General features: G+C 34.8%; 3 protein-coding genes across 12 annotated transcripts; 2 read left to right on the plus strand and 1 right to left on the minus strand.

The window, feature by feature from the left end:
- Nucleotides 1-249: 249 nt before the first annotated feature.
- LOC143348606 (putative RNA-binding protein Alsin2) lies at nucleotides 250-10,066 on the plus strand. 9 transcript variants are annotated; one of them, XM_076779080.1, is made up of 7 exons: nucleotides 381-426; nucleotides 597-691; nucleotides 4,722-6,345; nucleotides 6,494-6,542; nucleotides 7,458-7,556; nucleotides 8,184-8,887; nucleotides 9,288-10,066. In XM_076779080.1, exons 5-7 carry the CDS (start codon nucleotides 7,461-7,463, stop codon nucleotides 9,364-9,366), a joined length of 879 nt encoding a protein of 292 aa, XP_076635195.1. In that variant the 5' UTR covers nucleotides 381-426; nucleotides 597-691; nucleotides 4,722-6,345; nucleotides 6,494-6,542; nucleotides 7,458-7,460; the 3' UTR covers nucleotides 9,367-10,066. The 9 variants fall into 9 exon arrangements, with proteins under 9 accessions (XP_076635188.1, XP_076635195.1, XP_076635194.1 ...); XM_076779079.1 differs by having other exon boundaries at nucleotides 4,722-5,032; nucleotides 5,111-5,194; nucleotides 6,100-7,556; XM_076779078.1 differs by having other exon boundaries at nucleotides 6,494-7,556.
- A 152-nt stretch (nucleotides 10,067-10,218) lies between these two features.
- On the minus strand, nucleotides 10,219-16,080 carry Pli (E3 ubiquitin-protein ligase pellino). 2 transcript variants are annotated; one of them, XM_076779071.1, is made up of 8 exons: nucleotides 15,633-16,080; nucleotides 13,390-13,570; nucleotides 12,499-12,681; nucleotides 12,193-12,424; nucleotides 11,902-12,102; nucleotides 11,488-11,775; nucleotides 11,038-11,369; nucleotides 10,219-10,575 (listed from the first exon to the last, which is right to left on the minus strand). In XM_076779071.1, exons 2-8 carry the CDS (start codon nucleotides 13,422-13,424, stop codon nucleotides 10,449-10,451), a joined length of 1,398 nt encoding a protein of 465 aa, XP_076635186.1. In that variant the 5' UTR covers nucleotides 13,425-13,570; nucleotides 15,633-16,080; the 3' UTR covers nucleotides 10,219-10,448. The 2 variants fall into 2 exon arrangements, with proteins under 2 accessions (XP_076635186.1, XP_076635187.1); XM_076779072.1 differs by lacking the exon at nucleotides 13,390-13,570 and having other exon boundaries at nucleotides 15,633-16,079.
- Nucleotides 16,081-18,373: 2,293 nt separating this feature from the next.
- LOC143348136 (uncharacterized) lies at nucleotides 18,374-21,231 on the plus strand. The gene is made up of 8 exons (XM_076778018.1): nucleotides 18,374-18,442; nucleotides 18,729-18,846; nucleotides 18,935-19,196; nucleotides 19,638-19,802; nucleotides 19,894-19,984; nucleotides 20,168-20,304; nucleotides 20,495-20,627; nucleotides 21,069-21,231. The coding sequence occupies exons 1-8, from the start codon at nucleotides 18,392-18,394 to the stop codon at nucleotides 21,129-21,131; spliced, it is 1,020 nt and encodes a 339-aa protein (XP_076634133.1). The 5' UTR covers nucleotides 18,374-18,391; the 3' UTR covers nucleotides 21,132-21,231.
- Nucleotides 21,232-23,171: the final 1,940 nt, after the last annotated feature.

Consider the following 23,171-nt stretch of genomic DNA (forward strand, 5'->3'; position numbering starts at 1 on the left):
CATCTCAATTATTATCATTTTGATTATCAGGAGCAACGAATAAAAATTACATTCTTTGATACCGTATTTATGTAGTTTTAATGCTTTTATGAAATATTTGACGGCAGTTAAAGCATAAAATAACTGATGATAGGACAACCAATTAAATATGGTTTCCGTGCATGGGTATATTTCGATCTGCAACGCCATTGGTTGCAGTACTGGTGCTTGGAAAGTTTTGTCTACTTTCTGGTCAGTGGCTGACGATACTTCTGATCGATAAATACGAGTTGGACGATAACTCGAAACTCGAAGACTGGCGGCGTGGCTGATTGCTCTCCCCCGTTTTTGACAGTGCATCGGATACATTGCACTTCTACGCAAAAATGACTGCTCACGATCAAATGCGAGCTATGCTTGATCAGTTAATGGGCACAGGACGGAATGGTACGTAGAATTACATTTCGAACAGAGTTTGCGTGTTCTTGACGGTATCACTATTTACAGTCGCTTGAAAGCTCTCACGAAAATACAAGATGGTGGCCTACAATTTGCCATTACGCGAGTACCCCTCTAATTGAGTGGCACTGTTATTAACGTATATTTCATATTTTCAGGTGAGAATAACAAATTTCAAGTGAAGTACTCCGATCCAAAGGTCTGCAAGAGCTTTTTGCTGGCGTGCTGTCCGCATGAAATCCTATCGTCAACAGTGAGTGTACTTTAAAATTACCACATATTGAAATATAAATGACATACCATTGGCACTAATGCGCTATCGTAGAGCATTTTTGTATATTCTTTTGATATTTCTTCATGTTAACATAAAAGCAATCGGACATCAGTACGTTTAATGTTGCATTCAGCTGTTTTTTTCTGTTATTCTTTCGATCTTTCTAGTCTACTCTCTGGTTACACGATTCAATCACTTTAATTTGGTTAGCAAATTTATTCGCTTTTTTCACTTAATCATTTCGTTGGTAATAAAATAATTATGTTTTATCGACGCACACGTAACACAATGAAAGATACGATTATTTTTATATTACGGAGGCAATTTATTTAAATATATATGGCTTATATAGCTTTTTGTACATATTTACAGCTTTGTTAGAATTATATAAATTATGGCGAATATTATAATTAGTTGTGCATAAATTGTAATACTTAAATATTTTTTTTGCAATAATAGTAAACGCATTATTCGATCAGCATTATAGTTTGCTTAATGCATAGCCAACCGAACGAGGAGATCTCTCTGCTTTAAAATATGTCAAGTGGTTGGCTAAGTGTTAAGGTTCGTAAATTGAAAATTGTGTCGTAATTAGAATATTCATCGGGACATGCATAGACGAAAAATCGTATTGCATTTGTTTTGAATAAAAAAGATAATGTAGAATATCCTGAATATTTTATTTTGAAACCAGAAAAACAGCTAGAAAAAAAATATAGTTTGTTGCTTCTGCTGGATAATTAAATAAATGTTTTCATCAAGTATTTTGGGGTACGAATGATGCATACATTCTAAGAACACAAGATTTTATACAATTTATGCAACAAATGTACAAATATTAGTGTATAAATATATATACATAAGGACATGTGTTATGTGCTGTAATGATAGAATATTAAACGTTATAATCATTTGCTGGTATCAAGTATTGTATTCTTGAAGCAGTCTATTATTAAGATGAATAATCATCTTATTGATTTCACTGTTTAGTAACGTTATTTTTTATAAGAAAAATATATATTCCATGCATATAAATCTTCGTTTAATAGACCTTTATAAATTAATGTACGAATACGAAAAAATTGTTATACGTTTGTGTTAGTATCATTGTTACGTATTATCGCGAGCCAATTTATTGTTTATACCCAATATTTTCTTTTACTTTGTTTAATTTTCAAAAATCTTACATTGATAATATTTAAAGATTTTTATAGTCCGACGCGAATATTTGCAACATCAAAATTTATGATTACCATTTATCAACACATTGGATCGTGTAACCATAATTCGTTTACACATAATTAATAACGATAGAAGCAAATTTTCTTGCACAAATTTATTTTCACCAAAAAACATAAAAAATCAGATATATTTCTTTAACTTACAACAATACACACTGAAAGAAACACGACTGCAGATATCCATCGACTGATACACTACTTTCTGGTACATATACAGGGTGTTCGGCCACCCCTGTGAAAAATTTTAATGGGAGATTCTAGAGGACAAAATAAGACGAAAATCAAGAATATCAATTTCTTGACTAAGGCTTCGTTAAAAAGTTATTAAAAAATTAAATTAAAAAATTTCAAATTATTCTGAAAAAATTATTTTTGGTTAGGGGGTTCAATTACAATCATTTTTGGTGAATACACAAACCCTTGAAATCCTACCCAGTTTCGAGAAAAAAATTCGAGTAGGTACTGAAATTTTTAGACAAAATTAAAAAATTTCAAATCATACTGAAAAAATTATATTCAGTTACAGGGGTCAATTACAATCATTTTTTGTCATTACACATACCCCCGAAATCCTACGCATTTTCGAGAAAAAAATTCCTTACCGAAAATCTAATTTGAGGCCAAAAATGGTTCCCCGAAATTTCATGCGAATCTTTAAAACGTCATAACTTTTGAACGGATTGGACGATTTTAATGTTTAAAAAAGCAAACTACGCGTATTTTGGTGGAGAATATGTACAAATCGCAAAAATATTCGAAAAGTTGGCCCTTGACCTCGCAAAATGAGAAAAACCCCATCAAAATGGTCCAATTTTCAAACAGTCATAACTCCTACAATTGTGAATATATTTCAATGAAACTTTTTTCTGAAGTAGAGCTTATGGGTACCTACAAAAAAGTATTAGACAACATTTCTGTAGGGCGTCAAACAAAATTACTAAAAATGAAAAAGGAATTTTCATGAAAAATCGACAGGGGGTAGGTGCCTAAATTTTTCGGCGAAAAAAAAATATTTCAAATCGTTCTGGAAAAATTATTTTCGGTTGCGGGGGTCAATTGCAATCATTTTTAGTAAATAAACATGCCCCCGAAATCCTGCGCATTTTCAAAAAAAAATTCGGAACGGGCGGAACTTTAAATGTTAATAACTTTTTAACGAAGCCTCTATCAACAAATTGGTATTCTTGATTTTCGTCCTATTTTGACCTCAAGAATCTCCCATTACAATTTTTCCCAGGGGTGGCCGAACACCCTGTATATACGATTACAATATACAAGTCCTACATATTTGTATACAGAACTGTTTCGCTATAATTTCATGTATAGTTCTGAATGTCGTGACTTGAATTGTTAATTTGAAGTTACACACGATATACGTTGTGCATAGTGCTTCCTTTCATCAGTGCCAATTGGTCCAATCAATTTTGTAGATTGTACAAGAATTAGGTGATAAGAATCAATTTTGTGACGCGTATACAATAGGATGATATTTTGCGTAATGTACTTCAGGAATTGATTCAGATCAATTCACACCAGATAGGCGTTGAAGTGCAACACGGGGCAGCAAACTACCGATAATAGGGAGCGATCCTTCAGATTCTCATAAAGTAGAGAGAAAGTGGGATTATAACGACGGAATAATTTCTTTCGTTGCTTTGACTAAGTAATTCGTTTTCTACGAGTTTATAGCGTCAAAGTAAATTAAAGTTTCGGTCAAAATATTTCTATGCGCAAAGTTTAATTCGCAATGGACGTGTGCAAAGATATTAACAGTAACGCTTATTAAAAACTCGCCTTAATACTCTGACGGTATCAAGTATAAACTGTAGCTTTAAAAAGTAACGATTAACGAACTTATCCCACTTCTCCTCTACACGATGCTTGGGAATGAACCGAAACTTAAACTACACTTGTGGTAATGGCCCTGTACGATCGCGAAACAATAATACTCGCAAGAAATTCTAGACAATAAAACCATAAAGTTTAAGTAGAAACGACATTCTAAAATCAAAACAATGACGTGATTTTCAAATAAATAGTATATTGTTCACGTTAGTACTGCTTCGCGCATTTCTTTGTCATCTCGTGCGAATTGGTCCGAAGGGTGTTTGTTAAATTAAAAGATTTCTATTAAATTTTCCAACCAATATCGTCTGCTTGTTAGAAAAATCATTTTAACACGTTTCGTGCCGCGCGGGGGCGTGGTGTGCATACGACCCACGCTGAACTTTTCGTTCGAGCCGTTTGAAATTTTCCGCAGAAATTATTACGCGCCCACATTGTCAAAATGAAATCGACATGAAATAAAAAAATGAAAGAGGAAAGGCAACTACGATTTCGGTAAGAATGCGGATTGGTACATAGTATGGATGTTGTATTTGTGACTATAGTTACCGGTAGGATACAGCAGGCGTGCACAATGGGCGACTATAGTCGCTGCTAGTATCGAATAGCGTGGCGCGTATACGACCCACACGGCCTGAACGGAAAGTAACCAAATATCGATCCAGTACAGAACGTGTTAAATACTCTGACGATTATCGATCGTTTCTCGCGGTCGTCCGTTATCGCAGTTAGCAAGCACCCTTCTACATTATTCGTGTAGGTTTTCCCACGATAGAATTGACAACGCCAAAATTCTGAGAAAATGAAACGATGTATTTAAAGATTGATAAAAAAAAAAAATAAAATAAATAAACGTAATACTTCTGGCAAATACTCGCGAGAATGACCGATATACAGGTTCACTAATGTCAATGTACCTACAGTTCTATTTCCAGAGTCTCTGGAAAAAGCAATTCCAATCAGATCCATTGTACAATATTGTTGCGAGTATTGTCCGCTCATATGTCGTGTTGTACTTGTCGCTCTCACACGCGCGTTACTGTAAGTACTGAAAGCGAAGAGGACGTACGTATTACATTCTACAATTTGATTACCTTAACATAATTCAAGTACTAGGTATTAATTCGATTGAGAATAAAGGCGGACGGTTTCCTCAGCCCCTCTACCGGTAACCACGGTGGCGAGGCTGAGTACCGAATATTAATTCCGAGACCCCGAATGGCCTGTTAAGTTGGTGAGTAGCGCCATTGCTGATTCATGAGACGATCTCTTATTGTCGCTTCTTACTAATAATGCCGTTTACGGCAGGTAGAAATGAAGTTTACTTTGAAAGTATGCGTGAAAATGTATTCATCCTCGGGAGATGTAACGGGTACAGGAAATGAAGCAGTGATCTGTAAGTAAGACCATGCGAATTGCCAAGAAATACGTCTGAAAATTCTGATGTTCGAGTCTCGGAATTCTAAACGTTGTCACTTGTTTCTCGATGATCCCTACTCGTTCTTCGGTTCATTGATCCACGGTGAAACTTCGATCGGCCTATTTCAGGGGATATCTCGTTATGATGTTTAGGAGTTTCGAAAGCGTCGATTTACGATATTGTGAGAATATGTTGTGTTCAATGATAGGAACGATCGAGATTTCACTGTCTATCGTCCTCTCGGAAGAAAAGCTCTGGATGTTACGCGGAAATAGTACAGTTACAACACGTTACCGACGGGAAACGAGAATCCTCGTTTTATCGAAATATACGTTACCGACGGGGAAACGAGTATTCTCGTTTTACGACGGGTATGTGTTTTTCTATTAATTTATATAAAATAAAAATATATTAATTACAAAAATACTTATCACATTTTTAGTATACACACGTTGAATTACATTACAATACGAATTACATATTAATCGAATCGTATAATTTTTGAAAGTGTAGGAAATTGGTTTTGCCTTCATAAATATGTAAGTCTTACATTTTACAATTTATCAACAAATTTTTTTTTTTTTACTGAATTTAAGTTCCTTTTTTCCCCTCCACTAATGACTACAGAATTGTAATAAATTGCCACTGTGCCACGATCCACGAGCAACGCAGGTTTTTCATCCGAGTGGACATTACCTCTTTTCATTCTTTCGTTTCAAACGTCGACTATCAGGTAGCTTTTCGAACAAAGTCGAACAATTATCGAGAAATGAACGAGAATTATTGCAAAGCACAGTTTCAACGTGCAGTATATTGTAACGCGCATTGGAGATTTCTTTGAGCTTGTATATAAATTTTGAATCACTGTTTTATTTGAAAAGGGAAAGCGAATCTTTCAAAAACCGGCGTGGAGAACCCGTTAAAATTCAAATTATTTTGGCAATTTGCAAACAAACAAAAAACAAAAAAAAAATATATATACATATATATATATATATATATGAGAAAATGACCACGAGAAAACGTGAGAAGTGGCATGAAGCAGAGAGAGAGAGAAAGCGAAACAGTATTAGGCGGAATTGTACAGCGTGCCAGTTCTGTTAGAAAAATTTCCGTCAACATTGGATGTACGTATTGAACTCGTTTTCTAAATCGTCTAGAATTGATTCACCTAAGGCAAATGCGTGCCCTACGTAAATAGTATAATAAACTATTAGGCTGTAAGTTGTTTCATAGACATTGAACATATGAACTTAAGGTGTGTGCTGATTGTAGCTTCATTGCCATCGCATTGTCGTGTCAGGCGGAGAGGTGTTGCCACTCTGTAAGTGAACATAACAAAATATTTATCTGTAAAATTGTATTTTTACTTTGTCCAAGAACAAAATGATATGCCAGTCAATATATGCATACGTGCATATGTATATAGAAATATATTCATAAGTATATACAGGGTGTACACTGACGTGCTAAATCCGCTTCAATAATGGGGATCGGGAACGCAGAAACGATGAAAAAAGTTCACGCAAATGTACGTCTTGTACGATCTTGTTCCAGAGTTCTGGCTATTTTTTTTTTATTTTAGTAACTTGAAACTGTTTACGTTCGCGGGAACTTGCTGGAGGTGACCGTGACTTTGGCTCAAGTACCTGCATACGTTGTGTCAAAATGTTTTCCAATCTCTTAAATATTTCTTGGTTATTGAACACTGGTCGAGTAGGCAGATGTTTTTAAGTGGCCCTAAAAATAAGAATTCAATGATTTTAAACAATATTGTAAACTCGATTATACCAGATCGATTAGCGATTAAGAATCGTTGTAAGAATGCTTACAACTCGGGAACAAATGTTAGGTGGGACATATATTAGTGTAAACTCGTTCCATTGTTTTCGTGTTCTTCAAATCACCGTTGAAACGGGTTCCGTATGTCAGGATACACCCTGTGTATTTCCATATACATTGTCCCTAGCGCATAACAGAAGAGCAACCGTTTGTAAGTTCTTGTATTAAAAGCATCTTTGGACAATTTAGGGTTTTTAACTTCTGTCGTTGTTGCCGTGCATAGTTTAAATTGTTTATGTAATTGTTGATTATCGATTCAGTTTTCTATTACAAACAGCGAATTAAGAAACGATAAGATTTCATAGAACATGTTGGGAGGGATTACATAAATAAACCCAATGAGGCGTCATACAGTTGAATGGATGTAATCTAATACAAAATGGTTTGTAAATCGCAGCGCATGGACCTGGGAGAATGCCCCCAGATTCACGACTTGGCCCTACGGGCTGACTACGAGGCTGCGCAAAAGAAGAAGGACCACTTTTACGATATCGATGTAAGTACTGTTTTTATGAAATTTATTACCCATAATACTACACTTACAGGCATTGTACGTACTATGGCGACACTTTCTGTACTCGTCGCCGGAGGGTTACTATCTTGCTTACCATTCCCTCCGTACAGTAAGTCGCCATAGTATTTTTACCGAAAGCTGTTATGTTGAGAATTACATACAGTGTTCGGTCACACCTGGGAAAAATTTTAATGAGGGATTCTACAGGCTAAAATAAGATGAAAATCAAGAATACCAATTTGTTGATGGAGGCTTCGTTAAAAAGTTACTAACGTTTAAAGTTCCGCCAGTACTGAATTTTTTTCTCGAAAATGCGCAAGATTTCGGGGGTATGTTTATTCACCGAAAATGATTGCAATTGACCCCTGCAACCGAAAATAATTTTTCCAAAACGATTTGCAATTTTTTAATTTGATTGTTAATAACATTTTAATGGAGCCTCAGTCAAGAAATTGATATTCTTGATTTTCATCTTATTTTGGCCTCTAGAACACCCTGTATAAAATGCGGTTTTTCTTTCAATTAGGATCAGCATATCGTATTATTATCTAGTGTACCGGCTAAATGACGATATATCAAAGCTAACAACGATTTTTGTTTCGTCCACAGGCCATGGAACATTTGCAAAATTTTATCGCCGACTGCGATCGTCGTACGGAACAAGCAAAACAACGACTGGCAGAAACCCAAGAGGAGCTCAGCGCGGAGGTGGCAGCAAAAGCAAACAACGTACACGTTCTCGCCGAGGAGATCGGTAAGAAGCTGGCTAAAGCCGAACAGCTCGGCGAAGAAGGTTTCGTGGAGGAGTCGATGAAACTCATGGGCGAGATAGACGAGCTGCGTAAGAAAAAGAACGAGGCGGAACAGGAATACCGTAACAGCATGCCGGCGTCCAGTTATCAGCAACAAAAGCTGCGCGTTTGCGAAGTGTGCAGCGCGTATCTCGGCATACACGACAACGACAGACGGCTGGCGGATCATTTTGGCGGCAAGCTGCATTTGGGGTTTATCAAGATCCGTGAAAAGTTGGCGGAACTTCAGAAAACCGTCGAGGACAGACGCAAGGAGAAACGGGAGTCGTTGCTCGACAGGCGCAGAGATAGGGACAGGGACGATCGTGACAAAGACCGCGACAGATCGGATAGCAGACGCGGTGGATTGGGTTACAGGGAAAAGGATCGCGATCGTGACCGTGAACGCGATCGTGACCGCGACAGAGACCGCGATCGTGACCGTGATCGCGATCGAGACCGTGAACGCAGAGATAGAGATAGGAGAAAGTCACGATCTCGAAGCCGCAGCCGTGGAAAAAGGTTGGTGGGAAGTTAATCGAGAATTTAACTTGCGCTGATCATGCATGAAGACTGTCGTCACGCTTTCCTGGGCGTCCCTGCATAATCGGGAACATTTGTATCTCTGGAACAGTTGAAGATACAAACAAAAATATCATAATTTAAATAAAATCCACTTGTCAAAGGTGCACCAAAATAATTTAGTAAATTTTTAAACGTTATAACTGTTGAACTAACAGATTTAAAGCATAAATGCACAATTCGGATTGTGCATCATTTAATGCAATTTAAGTTTGCTTTGTAACATTTTTTTTTGTATCTCTAACAGTATCAGAGATATAGCTTTCCCTAATTGAGTGGAACAGCCGGTATTAATGTCTTATTCAATTATACTAACGTTTTGCCGCTTTACTTGTTTCAGATCGAAACGTTCACGCAGCAATAGCCGCAGTCGTCGATCTCGTTCTCGTCGTAGTGGATCCAACGATCGGAAAAGATAAAATTGATTGTCATTAATAATTATGCTCAATCATTTTCTTCGTATGAAATTCACGTGCTTACTTGTGCACATTACATGTAAAAACAGGAATCGCGCTCGCTGACCATCATATATTTTTTTCTTTCGATAGATTATTTCGCAAGTTACACTAAATTTGTACATTATCCGTCACCTTATTACGAGAAAAAAAAAAAAAAAAAAAATAACACCAATATATGAAAATATCTTTGTGTAAAACTAGGCACATTCCTGTTAATGTAAGGACAGGATTGAATTTACTAGATATTAATATACTAATACACTTATTCTATTTGATCTTGATATACCGATATACTTCTAAATGTAGTTACTATTTCGTGTACATAAGAATAGTTCAGGTGTAACTCCATGTATTTGGAGATGTTACATATTTATAATATGATTACTCGATCTTATGTGATTATTAATGAGCATAAAAATGAAGGTATGTCCGAAAATATATACGTTTAAGTAATTATTGTTTAAAACGCTGTAACCTTAATGTTTCTTACAATTTTCATTTTTACACAACATGGCGTTATTAAGTATATATTACAAATAATTGAAAGAAAGTGAAATCAAAGCCGCAAAAGATTGAATCTTTGAACAGAAACATTTTTATTTATAATGTAGCAGGGCATGAAACTATTAATGAAAAATAAATATGAATGACAGCACTAAAATTTCTTACTAATTTATAAAGAAAAAATAAAAAATAAATTTTAAAACGGGTTCGAACGAAAGTATATAATACAAAAATTTTTTTTTTTCACGGATATTACACGATTAAGTTAAACAATTTAATAACACATTGAAAAATAATACATATGAATAATACTGTATAAGAAGGGATATTTATTTCACGTGGTCATTTATGTAATAATCATTGCGGAGCTATTTGTACATACAAAAGTTTGCTTAAATTTATATCAAGGAAGAAGAACAAAACTTTCGTTATATATTTGTATTAAGATTATTTACATTTTATTAATTTTAATAATCCTTGCACTTTATAAGAAGTTAATAATTTCTACACATACTCACGACCGTAATGGTAAACGAACCTCAATCTACATTATCTTGGAAAATGAGTTTCACATATCCTGGTGTTCCTTCGAGGGGGATTGCACAAAACGGACAAATTGCAATATATCCATTTGTACCATGTGGAATCGCGACTTTTTCCCAATATCTGCACCGAGGGAAAGAAGTAATTTAACAAACATTCTTATCTGTACAATAAAAATATTGGTCTTTCTTTTGGGTACTCGAATTAGTGTACCTAACGCGTGAAACAAGAACTTTTACAACAGAAAATCAGTGCTACAAACGTGAATAAATAAAAATATGCTTTTTGAGAGAAGCAGAGAAAAATGAAAAGGTTGCTGATATTTCCGATCGGGATAAAAAGCTCGGAAGATATTTTCCCATAAAAAAGACGTCCTCGCGTAACGGTATTCAGCAGTGAAGAAGCAAATATTATGTAACATTAACGTGCAATACTTTTAATAAACATATTACTTTTAGTTATAAAAATAATAGTATACTTTTGTTAATTTTAGGAATCCAACCCTATGTTTCGTGCCAGTCTTTTGTTCCGTGTTACACATGGGATACCTGTATGTAAAAGCGATACGAAATAAGGAATACTAACTTTACTGTTTTCTCCGTAGCCATATGCCCGCAAGGCCTAAATGCATAAGTAGGTGGGCCACAATCGACGTAAAATGCAGGTTCTATTCCCATAGAAAGTTTAACTACCGAGCCAGCTACTAGACACATCGGGCATCTTCTTGTCGCTTTATCTTTTTCCTGGCCCCAGTCGTGGTGACCCTGCACGTGTCCACACTTCAAATACACGTACGGCTGCTGTTGCGCCGAGTCTGCAGCCGCTTTACGTGGTATGACTAACGTGTTCAGGCCAACCGGGCACTGTGGTCTCCCGGCATTTATAGCGTCAACTAATTCCTCCAAATCGTGTTTTGTCTATACGAAACATCCACGATGAATCACTTCGTCATAAATTGTTAGAAGAATATGAGTTCCAATTGCATTATCTTGAGTCTATAGAAAAGTTCAGAGATTATACATCTCGTATATTTACCGGAGATTTCGCAAGACCTTCAGCGGATCTCCACAGTAACGTAGCACCGCACAGATCGATAAGCGTCCCGTCTTGCAAAATGTTATTCTCATCTTCGACAACGTTTCCTTTCTGTTGGGCGCTTCGGCTTTCCCTTAGCGAGAAAACGCCACCGCCCACGCTGACTTCTCTCCAAAAGCCACACTGCGCCTCACCGCCGCAGAACTGACCCCGCGGATGCATTATTAAAACGCCATTCGTCGTGAGGCCATCGATCTCGCGATTCTCCTGCCACTTGGTTGCTTTTTCCTAAAGACACGTTTTTACCATCCAATAGAATAGAAAGAATAGAATCGAAGAAGCGAATCTATCATTTTTGTTGGTTATACGAGAATAAAATTTGCCAGACTCTGATTACGACGTAACAGAACTCACCCCTAAAAAGATATTTCTCGAACTATCAAAACCTGCGGCATATATTCTTGCGATTCTGGGATCCGACCGATCGGCTAAAATTCGACAAGCAAACCTGCTAATTGTACTTTGAGCAACACGTCCTTCGTTAGATCCGTCGCTGCCGCCTGCACATGTATCCATGACGACGAAATCAATTGGGGATTCGGAGGAACGTCCGACCTACGATACCATTTATAAACAAGGCAAGATAAGTATTACAAGAATAACACGGTGTTCTAAGAACTGAAAAGATACGAATAATACGCTAACCTGAAACATATCGGTTCCTTCATCTTCAGTATATTCCACAATAACGGCTTGTGTTCGGGATAAAGTGTACGAAATTGAATGTTGTTTTGTATTAAGAATAGCTTGTGAACTGTGAGGCGTTTTGACAATATAATGTTTACTACGCTTTACGCCATTTGGTACAGGCCTCTTAAAGAGAATGAACTTACTCCTCCTTCTTCCTCGATCCCCTGGTGGGAGAAATCCATTGTATCTGCACATTAAGTTTCAGTATATTAATATTTATCCCAAAACGTATTTGAATATATTTACAAACTGATCTCTTACCCAAGAATAACTAGCTCTCCGTATTTTACTAGCTGTTTTGGTTTTTCATGACGATAACTATGAGACCTATGAGGATTAGCATGCGAATGACTATGATTATGTTTACTGCGTGGACTATGAGGCGCGCCAACTGTTTCTCCTTCTTCCACAAGTAATGGGCTTTCACTGCTACCACCGTCGGATCTAGAAAGAAACATATTTTAGACAAAATCTTTTATCTTAATTTTAATTGTTATAAAGGAGAGATATAAATATTCTATCTACAGTTAATTGGAAGTTAATTAAGTTTTGTTAAGATTCGTGTCGTGAAAAGTAATGTAGAAAATTTTAGTTGCAATAACTAGCTTTGTAAGATAATAGAAGTAAAGAGGCATTCAAGAATCCTCTTATATGGTGGAAGTATCTAGATTTATGCTTGTTTGATTCTTGATAACTTAAAATGTTAAATAACACCTTATCATACACTTATCTTACATACCATAAAATAAAATTACATTTAAAGTTGTTAGATAAATTGTCCCTTAAACCCCATTACTAAGAAGGTGGATGTCAGTAACAGTTCTTGTAAGCCAGAAAGTACAGTTGTTATACAATAAAGTACAAGAAACAGTAAACTAGATTGTAACTTATTTTGAAAATAAATGGAACAAAAAGCAGTTCACTGTATATTTTAAGAGTGCAGATTGAATTATTGCTATTGTAATAATTTTAGGGAAGTTTTCCAAAAGAAGATCATACAATTAACATAATTTCTTGAACATAATATTTAGATAGACTGTACAAAAATGTATTTTCAATTCAGAACATTTATAATACATAATGCTAAGACATCTATCTATACATTTTTCTGTTTTTGGCCTATAGTACTTAATACGTAAACCACTTACTTACCGCGAGGGGCATGGAATACGTTTAGTTACTGGCATCCTCCTTCGAGCAAAATTTACAGATAACTACTTCCACCGTACTTCAAAAGACACTCATTAGGACAGACAGTCTTATGTATCTCTTCGCGCGGCTGAGCAAATGTGAGCAAGTGCAACGCGGGTAGCTGCGAATTGGTAATTACAATCTGCAATAAGAAACATTCAGTGTAATTTGTTGCCAAAATATTACATATTTTGACGTGTGTTCCTACTCTATCTTTCTAAATGTAAAGAAATAAAGCAAATTAGTCGAATGTTTATAGATAACTAAGAGACATTTATTAATCCTATATTTATAGATAATTTAACAGCGATTATTTTTTAACAATGACACATAAATATAATATTATACATTGATGTTATTTCATAGAAAAAACTGTCTGTTCCTATACACAATGAAAAACATGATTGTGGGTGTGGTCTAAATACCCTTTAAAATAGTTTCTTATTGATAATATTGTTATTGTTCCACATAGTGGTATTCAATGCATAGGAATATACCTTTACAATATTGTCTACATTACAAATTTTTCAATTATTAAAATAAATGTTTGTTAACTTTCTGGACACATTTAAATGAAAATGTGGAAATCCTTCATAATTTAGAAAGAATTCTTTCTGATTTGTAGTAGATGTATAACATCTTCATTTATATTTTAGCATGAAAGAATCTAGTGTTATCAGCATAAAATCAATATTTTTTCTTCTACATTTAGATATTTGAAACCCTGCTTTTGGATAAGAGTAACACAAGATTTTATATAATTTATAAATGCTTAGTAAATAATGTCTTGTTACATTCAGTTGAACAGCTGATTCATTATCTTATCCAAGATTTCATTCTTATCACAATATTGCACCAATTGATCATATCACTATCTACAAGGTAGAGATTATTCTAAAAATGACTATATGTCAAAACAGATGCATGCAAAATCTTTCTATAAACATTTATTTAAATGATACATGCTTTTCATTTAAATAAACAAAATAATTGTATCTTTGTTTCATAGCACATCGAACGATGTTTTCATCAGAAGCAACACAACAATTTCTAAATATTGTCAATCGAGTCTCTATGTCCCAGAAACTCAAATCTAAATACTTCCAACTCATTTTGTTTTACAGGTCTGCACTCATATTATTATCCATTGAAGGTATACACAACAGAATGCAATCAACATGTTTTTTTTAAGGAATACATAAATGAAACATGACTTTGACAAACTGTACATTTATGTTTACACAAATTATACTTAGTCCTGGATTTCACGAATAAGTAGCTTCATAATTCTGTAAATGTTGTAAACAATCATTGCCATAAAACGTTTGTGTTTCTCGGAAAAAATAACAAGACACTTTTCACAAAACATAAAAACATTTATTGCATACTATCGGATTCCAAATAAAATAATACTTTTCATTAAACAAGAGACATATTCATTTATTTATTCCATTAACAGTAAACGTTCTTCTCTTTAATTCTTATAATAAAACTTGTATTCTACATAATCCATTAGGATACACAAATTTACAAATGTATGGAACTTTAATGTTCTCTGTAGGATGTTTGACATTATAAGGGACACTTTCAAGATAACATTATTAGGAATGTTGTTTTGGATAACAATGTACTGGAATGTTTACAATCCACTCTCATTCTCCTAGGCTTGTGTGCAGGCTCTTGTAGTACACTTTCTTGCCACTCAATCCAGTCACCAAAAAATAATTATAATTTCATCTGTCATCATATCAGAAGCATTAAAAAGAAATTGTCTAAATTATTATTTTTTAATCAATTTTTTTTTTTTTAAATTCAAAATAACGATGACGCTAATAAAGGGCGAGCACGTTATTTTAAATATTTATTTTTTATTCTATCAAAGAAAAGTTGCCCAGCTCCCAGCTTCGTCGATCAAGGAGCTTCAGGAGCGATTACTAAACGCTATCGAGAGCATTTACTTTTCAAAGGAATATCAGTTGAGTGGTTATTTAAAAAAAAAAAAATAAAAAATAAATAAATACGCATACGTATTTATCTATATACGTGTGTGTATTTATTGTTGTTCGGTGAGCCGAAAATCACCGAAATGTCGACCGGCTTAGCGAAGAAATTACGGTGATCGATGCGAGCGAAGATCACGGGGGACTCGCGACGGACAAACAACGTTAATTAACCTAGGCATCCAGAAACGATGAACTATTTACCGTATCACCATGCTGAGCTCTGCGTTCAAAAACGGTTTTGCTGCACGTTCGAGACACGCGACAACAGTCACCCGTTTTGATCGTTTTCACGAACTAACGGTGTATAAAAATCATTTGTCCACTCTATGATGCCTTAATTTAATTTTCCATTTCTAAATTACACTGTTACTATGTTCGTATGATATTCCACCAATTTCACGTTTACGATCCTATTATTCATGATTAAAGACACACTCGGCGTACCGTGGACACTACGAAAACAATTGAAAAGATCACCCCGACGCAGAAGGACTGCATCGAAAAATCTCACGGAACAAACGAAGCCGATTTATTTCATCGATAATCGCTCGACGCACTGATTATTTGTGTGTATCTCGCATAAACTATACGTATCGAGACGATCACAGGCGAACAATATCGGATGAGTGGAAGCCTCCGTAGGAGCCAATGTAGAAAAAAAATGTCTTGCAGCGTTGCATCGTCGTCTTACCGCCAGAGGGCTACGAATCGCAGCCAATTTTCGCAAGTGCCATTCGCTTTCTTACTAAGAGCTAACTCTTTGCTCTCGACGATCATTTCGTTAGGGGGAGCCAGCAATTCGAGATTATTTTGCGAATGTTTGACGAATTTCTAACCAAGGATTTACGATCGGTATGATTTTCATGTATTACCGAAAATTGAAATAAATGTTGGTATTATTTCGGTATTCCAATTGTGGAGATTGCCAGTTTGACAACATTTTCGCGGTCTCGTTATCGAACTCGAGAACCAATTTTCATTTATTTATATTTCACATCCCCTTTGTTATCGAGTCTGCTATCTCTAGTATACGATAAAGTAACTGTGGAAACGTTTTAGAGTACAATGTTTTCATAGTTGAACGGTGGTACCAATTGCTGGTAATTATTTTGGTTTTGATATTACAGCAATTTCGGTACTAAAAAAAGTACTGGTAATATTGGTAAACTACAAGTAGTTGTGGCAGTACAACCGATATTTACCGATATAAGTCCCTGTTATTCTTAGGATATATTCCAATTTTTCAAAGCCTAAAGAATCATCCGAAAAACAGTTAGGAATCGACTCTCGTCTGCGTAAAAATTCGAAGAAATTCCAGCATAGGCTGCGATGATTTGGCATGAAATATTCCGGTTCTCCTCGATTCGTTGAGGAAATTGATATAACGATAATTTGGTCGCGATATGTTTCACTAGTACGATGGCAGAGTTTTGTGTGTAACAAGTACTCTTTCAAATAAAAGAAAAGAAATAGTTTATATAGTCGGTTAGTTGATAATTATACAAAATCCCAATAGTTACCGCAACTGCCGTAGTTGTCAGGCTGAAGATTAACGTGAAACTTTGCTGTAAACGTATCATGTAGTTCCTCTGAAAAGGCCATATACCGACTGTGACCAAAAGACGCTTGTTCAACAAGTATTCCGGCTGCTCGAAGAAATCCATGTTGGCCGTCGCTGTATTTTATTTGTTTCTTTTCAATGCGATCGCCAAAGAAAAGAAAAGACGAACTGATACCGGCTACCCGAGTCGACGGTTCGAGCAACGAAAAATCATTAATCATTAATGGATTACACGAACAGGTGCAACCCGTACAGCGAGGTAGATTGGTTTCCCACAATTTTTTACATTCTATTCTGCTCCTATTACGCGTAGAAAATGACCGTTGCTGAAAGAGGATTGTCGTGTCGTTTAATTGCACGATCGTTATTGCCGCGTAATTACAAGCACTGGTCAGAAATTTCTTTTCACGTTTTTCACCGTACCCTCGCGCAAGAATGATTATTCGTTTCAGAAAATAGCACACAGTCCTCTACTATAGTTCGCGCGGTGACTTCAAAGCGAATCCGTCCGACGAAAACCGCGCAAATAAATCGAATTTTCGTCTTTGTCGTAGAAGCTTGAAACCTTTGGGTCATTTTTGAATTACTGAAAAATGTTTTCTTCGGAACGATTTCGCAAACAATTAGCATTGTTCGGGCTATTGGAGCATCCAGGCTCGAAGCGCTACTCTTTCTTAACCCCTTAACGTTCATGCCCGAGTCTGACTGCTTTGAAAAACGATATTTGTTTAATTTAATGGTTTAAGGGATGGTAATATTTGTTTTCCTTCAAATTATACGTTAAATACAACATTGTAATTAACAAAAACTGCATTTTTAGAAACAAATCCAATAAAAACAACTGATCATTCTCGGTTAACCCAAAAAATATGAGCGTTAAGGAGTTAACACTTTGACGGTTGCTGTCACGTATACGTGACTTTACCGGCTAGCCGTTACCGACCGCTGTCACGTATACGTGACTTTACCGGCTAGCGGTCATCGGCCGCTGTCACGTGTACGTGACTTCGTCGTTTGTCGAGATTGAAATTTGACGTGTGATCATTATGGTATCCCAACATTTGTAGTTTCTTATAATATTATTCCTAGTATCTACTAAAATTTAATCGGAAACTTCGATTAAGTAGTTCAGGAATAACTTCGTGAAATTTGAGAAACCACGTTTTAGATTTCGATAATTTGGCATGGAATGACGCTTCTCTATCTTTGCATTCGATTGACGAGATTAATTATTTGATTGTTTACAAGTCTTTGATCTAATTGACCTGTTTTAACATTTTACAGCTGTTCTATCTTCAAAAATTCTTACAGTCTGCATCTTTTTCAGTTTAGTGGATTATGCACCGTGTGGGGAGTCGACTACGATGCTTTAATAGGGTCTCTGTCACCTGTTATTTGCATGTTTCTTTCTTTGTCGATGTACTTAAACGCAATTTTTAGCACCAAGAAGGTAGATCTTTCATGTTTTCCGTCAACGTTCATTCATTATTCAGCACGTTATAGAAGAAATGCAACTCGTATTACATGTTATAGATTTCACCAAGATGTTAGCCAACAATTAAAAATTTTCTTTTTCTGAATCGTTTGAAACGAATTTTCACTAATAAACATATAAATAAATCTTTTTATAGTCCCTGATAAAGCATTAGAGTACAACATTCGTGACATACAAAGCGTCTTCCTTTGTCGATTAAAGTTTTTTTCAACTTTGTAAAATGATTTATTATACGTTTCAGATAAGAAAAATGCTTCTGTTTATTAAGAAAGATTGTATCCGCTACCAGAATCGTCCCGAAAACGTGATTCTACAGTACTATAAAGTCCAAGGAAGTAAAATTACATTTTACTATGCATGTAAGTGTGTTTTCCATAGAATACAACTATTATGATCATTTCTAGTATAAGAATTATTATACATGTGTTATGTTTATTGTCATCTAAGTATACATTTATACGACGCTGGTCCTCTACATACTAATACCAACGGCGAATCTCGTAATTAATATTGTTACGCCATCGAATAATTCCCAACATACAGTGTTTCTTTTTGAACTTAACTATGGCGTCGATACTAAAGAATACTTTTATTATATAATCGTACATTCGTATGTGGGAACTACTATATTGGGCCATTTGATTGTTGTATGTTATACCATGTACGTGTTGTATACTCAACACGCCTATGCTTTATTTGCTATTGTCAGGTGAGAACTAACTGGCTATAAATACTAAATTATTGATCACAGTAAAAAGCAAAATTGATGTACGCTATGCAAAACAATTGAAAGATGTTATATTTAAAATATTTAAAGTATTTCTCCTGAAAGAATAACATTTCGATGAAATTCTTTGCACGATAAAAACGAAATAAACGAGTAAATCAAAAGAATTTTTTTTTCAAATCGTTGAATCGATCATTAAATTTAAATTTGACACAGCAAAAATCGATCTGGTCATTTTTACATAAAATCTTATTTAAATAAATTCCTAAAAATATGACCTTTAAAAAGCTGTTTATTCATCGTAATATTTGCCTCGTTCGAACAATTAATATTTTCCTTTGCATTTTATAATAGTGTTGCACGATTAAATGCTCAGTGTGCTCAGTAGTAGTATTAAATGTTAGTTATATTTTAACATAATAGTTACCAATTGAAGACTATGCATATTTTGGATACAAGCAATTTCATAAATTTGAAAGATGATAATTGGTTTAGAAAGTACGAATTAATAGAATTCACTCCAGAAGAACATAAAAAGGTATACGAGAAATTGTTTCTCTGTATTCAGGAACATCAAAACGCGCTGAAGTTAGTATACTTTATATTCGGTATAATTTTTTGAAAAATATTTTCTCTTGTCGCTGAGGCAAAAATGTATTGACGCAGTTTCTTCCATTAGGTATGCGAAAAATCTCGAATCGTTGTTCATGAAATCCATATTCTTTCAACTGTTCTTTAATTGTTTAACATTAAGTGCCACAAGCGTTTATGTAAGTACTTTCGAGCGAAAATAGATAAAGTTTGTATTCAAAAGATTTACATTAATTAAAACAGAAAATACCTGATTGTTTTTTTAATTACGGGACATTGAACAAAAATTCATAATATGTATTGTATCTGAATTTTTATTTAATTCTTATTTTATATGTTACATACTATTATTATTCTTTTAGACTGTGAAGAAGCTAGGTAACGTAGCCGAAACGATCAGGTACGGTTCGTTCACGATTGCACAAATAACTTACATATTCTCTCTTTGTCTTCCTGGACAAAGGCTAATGAATCATAGCGAAGACGTATACGCTGCCACGTAAGAATACAAATGTTATTGCAATTTGGTATATTTATCTGATTATTTGGCACATTTCGCATTTATGTCCCGCTTCGATATACTTACGTGTAAATGACGATTTTTATATCCGTGTATTGCTGCGTACAGAAGAAGTACGTGTACGAAACAGCTTTTCAATAAAGAGATTAATATTTATGTACGTATTTAGATACGAGACTATGTGGTACAAATTTTCCAAAAAGACTGTAAGTTTATATAAAATACTGCTTATAAGATGTTTGATACCTAGTAAGCTAACAGCGTTCAAACTGGCACCATTGACGATGGAAACATTTCTCACGGTATATAAGTATCTATCATTAAAACCGTGTATTTTATACAGGGCGTTCGGCTAATTTTGGGAAAAAATTTAATGGAAGATTCTAGAGGCCAAAATGAGACGAAAATCAAGAATACTAATTTGTTGATTGAGGCTTCGTTAAAAAGTTATTAATGTTTGAAGTTCCGTCTGCAGAACGGCAATCTGCGAACGGATGCGTGCGCGCAACAGCGGTTCTCACTCAGCATAAGAAACTCTACTTACCGACAGCCTTAGTTTTCTGAGTGAGAACCACTAACAGCTGTTCGCAGATTGCCGTTCTACAGGCGGAACTTTAAACGTTAATAACTTTTTAACATTAATAATTTTGTTAACCTCTAGAATCACCCATTAAATTTTTTCCTAGAGGTAGCTGAACATCCTGTATATTTTTACACCATTATCTCTGAATGTATACTTTTAGGTAATTCGAGCAGTGATGAGTTACTTTACTGTACTATTGTCGGCAAATGAAACTATCGAATGATACAGAAACATTGTATATAGCCTCTCAATTTGGCAATTTTCATAAAAATTTATCTAGACACCTCTACAAAGATTTGGAGAAATTAACGCAATGAAGAATATATTCGGTAACATGCATTATATGTATATGTATGTATAGAATTAGAAGAATTAATAGTACACTGATTCTATAAATAAAGAAAACTAGGAATAGAGTAATAAATCACTTGAATATCCTATAACTTTTTTAAATATAGTAAAGTGAGTAATTTTATACCTACAAAATTTTGGAAACCTGTAACTAGACACGAGTGCGTTCGTGTATAATTCTACAGAAATGAAGGATTGACTAGTGAGTCTGACTCTGTGTTGTATAAGCTCCTTCCTAAAATGTTCGGCATTTACACGAAAACAATTTAATGGGAGATTCTAGAGGTCAAAATAAGACGAAAATTAAGAATACTAATTTGTTAATCGAGGCTTTGTTAAAAAGTTATTAACGTTTAAATTTCTGCCTGTAAGACGGCAACCTGCAAACAGCTGCGAGTATGCAACAGTGGTTCTCACTCAGCATGAGAAACTCCACTTACTGACGTATCGACAGCTTTACAGTTTTGTGAGTGAGAACCACTACAGGCAGAACTTCAAACGTTAATAACTTTTTAACGAAGCCTCAATTAATAAATTACTATTATCAAATTATTTTAAGTTAAGCCAGGAATTTGAAAGTACTGAAAAACAAATAAATAAGTCTATTGAAAAATTAAGAACCAAGTACATTTATATTCTCTCGAACCGCTCTCGAGAAAACCAAAGATCGAAGAACGAACGTCGTTCGTTCAATCATTAATAAGTTGTACGAACATAATACATAGAACAGGTGAAGCAGGGCAAATTGGCCTTCCGCAATTTCTACATTCTATTCTTCTACTATCACGACTGGAAAATGACCGTTAATCAAAGAAGATTGCCCCGTCATTTAATTACACGATCGTTATTACGCCATAATTACAAGCACCGGTCATAGATTTCTTTTCGCGTTTCTTCGCGTACCCTCGTGCAAGAACAATTATTCGTTTCAGAAAATAGCGCATAGTCCTAGACTATACGGTGACTTCAAAGTAGTATCGCCCGCCTTCGTACACGGTCGTTGGTACCACTGTTCAACACTATTTTACAAAAAGTGTTATTTGTGCAAATACTTTTAGTCAAAGAGTAAATTTGGGAAAAATAATTAAACTTTAGAAAATAATTACGAGTTCGAATTTGGAAAAGTGTCGTTCGATACTTTTTGTAGAAACGGAATCGACTTACCATGAGTTAATTATAATAAAATGATTATCTGCTTTAAACGTAAATCCAAATGCAATTGTTACTCTTCGATACAGTACCGATAACATGCCTGTGCTTTGTTCGCATTTGTGAGGTGAGAATTAATCAGCTATGAACACTCAATCACTCATTACAAAAAAAAAAAAATGTATACTGCAAAATAATTAGAAAATGTTGTATTAATTCTTTTGGAAAAAATATTTTAGGGTAATATTTTTAATATCGTTGAACGTCCTGTATAATGTGTTCAAATAGGGCTCAAAATAGAAGAAGACAGGCTGAAGGACGATTCGTAAAATTTATAATTCTTAAATATTTTTTTGTCTTTAAGGAAAGTAGGTTATGTAGATGGTTTGTTGAGACTCGATTCGGTCACAATTGCACAAATAATTTACAGATTTTCTCTTTGTGTTTCTGGACAAAGACTAATGAATCATAGTGAAGACGTATACGCTGCAACCTAAGAATATGAAATGTTATTATAATTTTGTTTATTTGTCTAATTTTGATGGAGACGTTTCTCGCGGTACAAAAAAACAAATATTGGTCGTTAAAATCTGTGTATTTTGCATACTTTTATTATTCTTTCTGAGATTGTATTTTTAGATTATTTAAACAGTGGTGAATAACTTCACTGTATTATTGTCAACAAACGAAATGAACAAATGAAATGATTAACGGCCGCATAGTCTTTTAGTCTGTCTCAAAATACACTGATGATACACAACAT

Source organism: Colletes latitarsis, chromosome 11, assembly GCF_051014445.1.
Source record: "Colletes latitarsis isolate SP2378_abdomen chromosome 11, iyColLati1, whole genome shotgun sequence".
NCBI lineage: Eukaryota > Metazoa > Arthropoda > Insecta > Hymenoptera > Colletidae > Colletes > Colletes latitarsis.

Coding starts and splice junctions, on each gene's coding strand:
- LOC143348606 (XM_076779073.1), top strand. CDS start 366: ATGACTGCTCACGATCAAATGCGAGCTATGCTTGATCAGTTAATGGGC. Junction 692..7,457: donor ATGAAATCCTATCGTCAACA/GTGAGTGTACTT, acceptor TGTAAATCGCAG/CGCATGGACCTGGGAGAATG. Junction 7,557..8,183: donor ACCACTTTTACGATATCGAT/GTAAGTACTGTT, acceptor TTTCGTCCACAG/GCCATGGAACATTTGCAAAA.
- Pli (XM_076779071.1), bottom strand. CDS start 13,424: ATGCCAGTAACTAAACGTATTCCATGCCCCTCGCG. Junction 11,776..11,901: donor CGAGAAATATCTTTTTAGGG/GTGAGTTCTGTT, acceptor ACGTGTCTTTAG/GAAAAAGCAACCAAGTGGCA. Junction 11,370..11,487: donor AAGGTCTTGCGAAATCTCCG/GTAAATATACGA, acceptor TGTTTCGTATAG/ACAAAACACGATTTGGAGGA.
- LOC143348136 (XM_076778018.1), top strand. CDS start 18,392: ATGTTTCTTTCTTTGTCGATGTACTTAAACGCAATTTTTAGCACCAAG. Junction 18,847..18,934: donor AATTACATTTTACTATGCAT/GTAAGTGTGTTT, acceptor TTGTCATCTAAG/TATACATTTATACGACGCTG. Junction 20,628..21,068: donor CGATGGAAACATTTCTCACG/GTATATAAGTAT, acceptor GTATACTTTTAG/GTAATTCGAGCAGTGATGAG.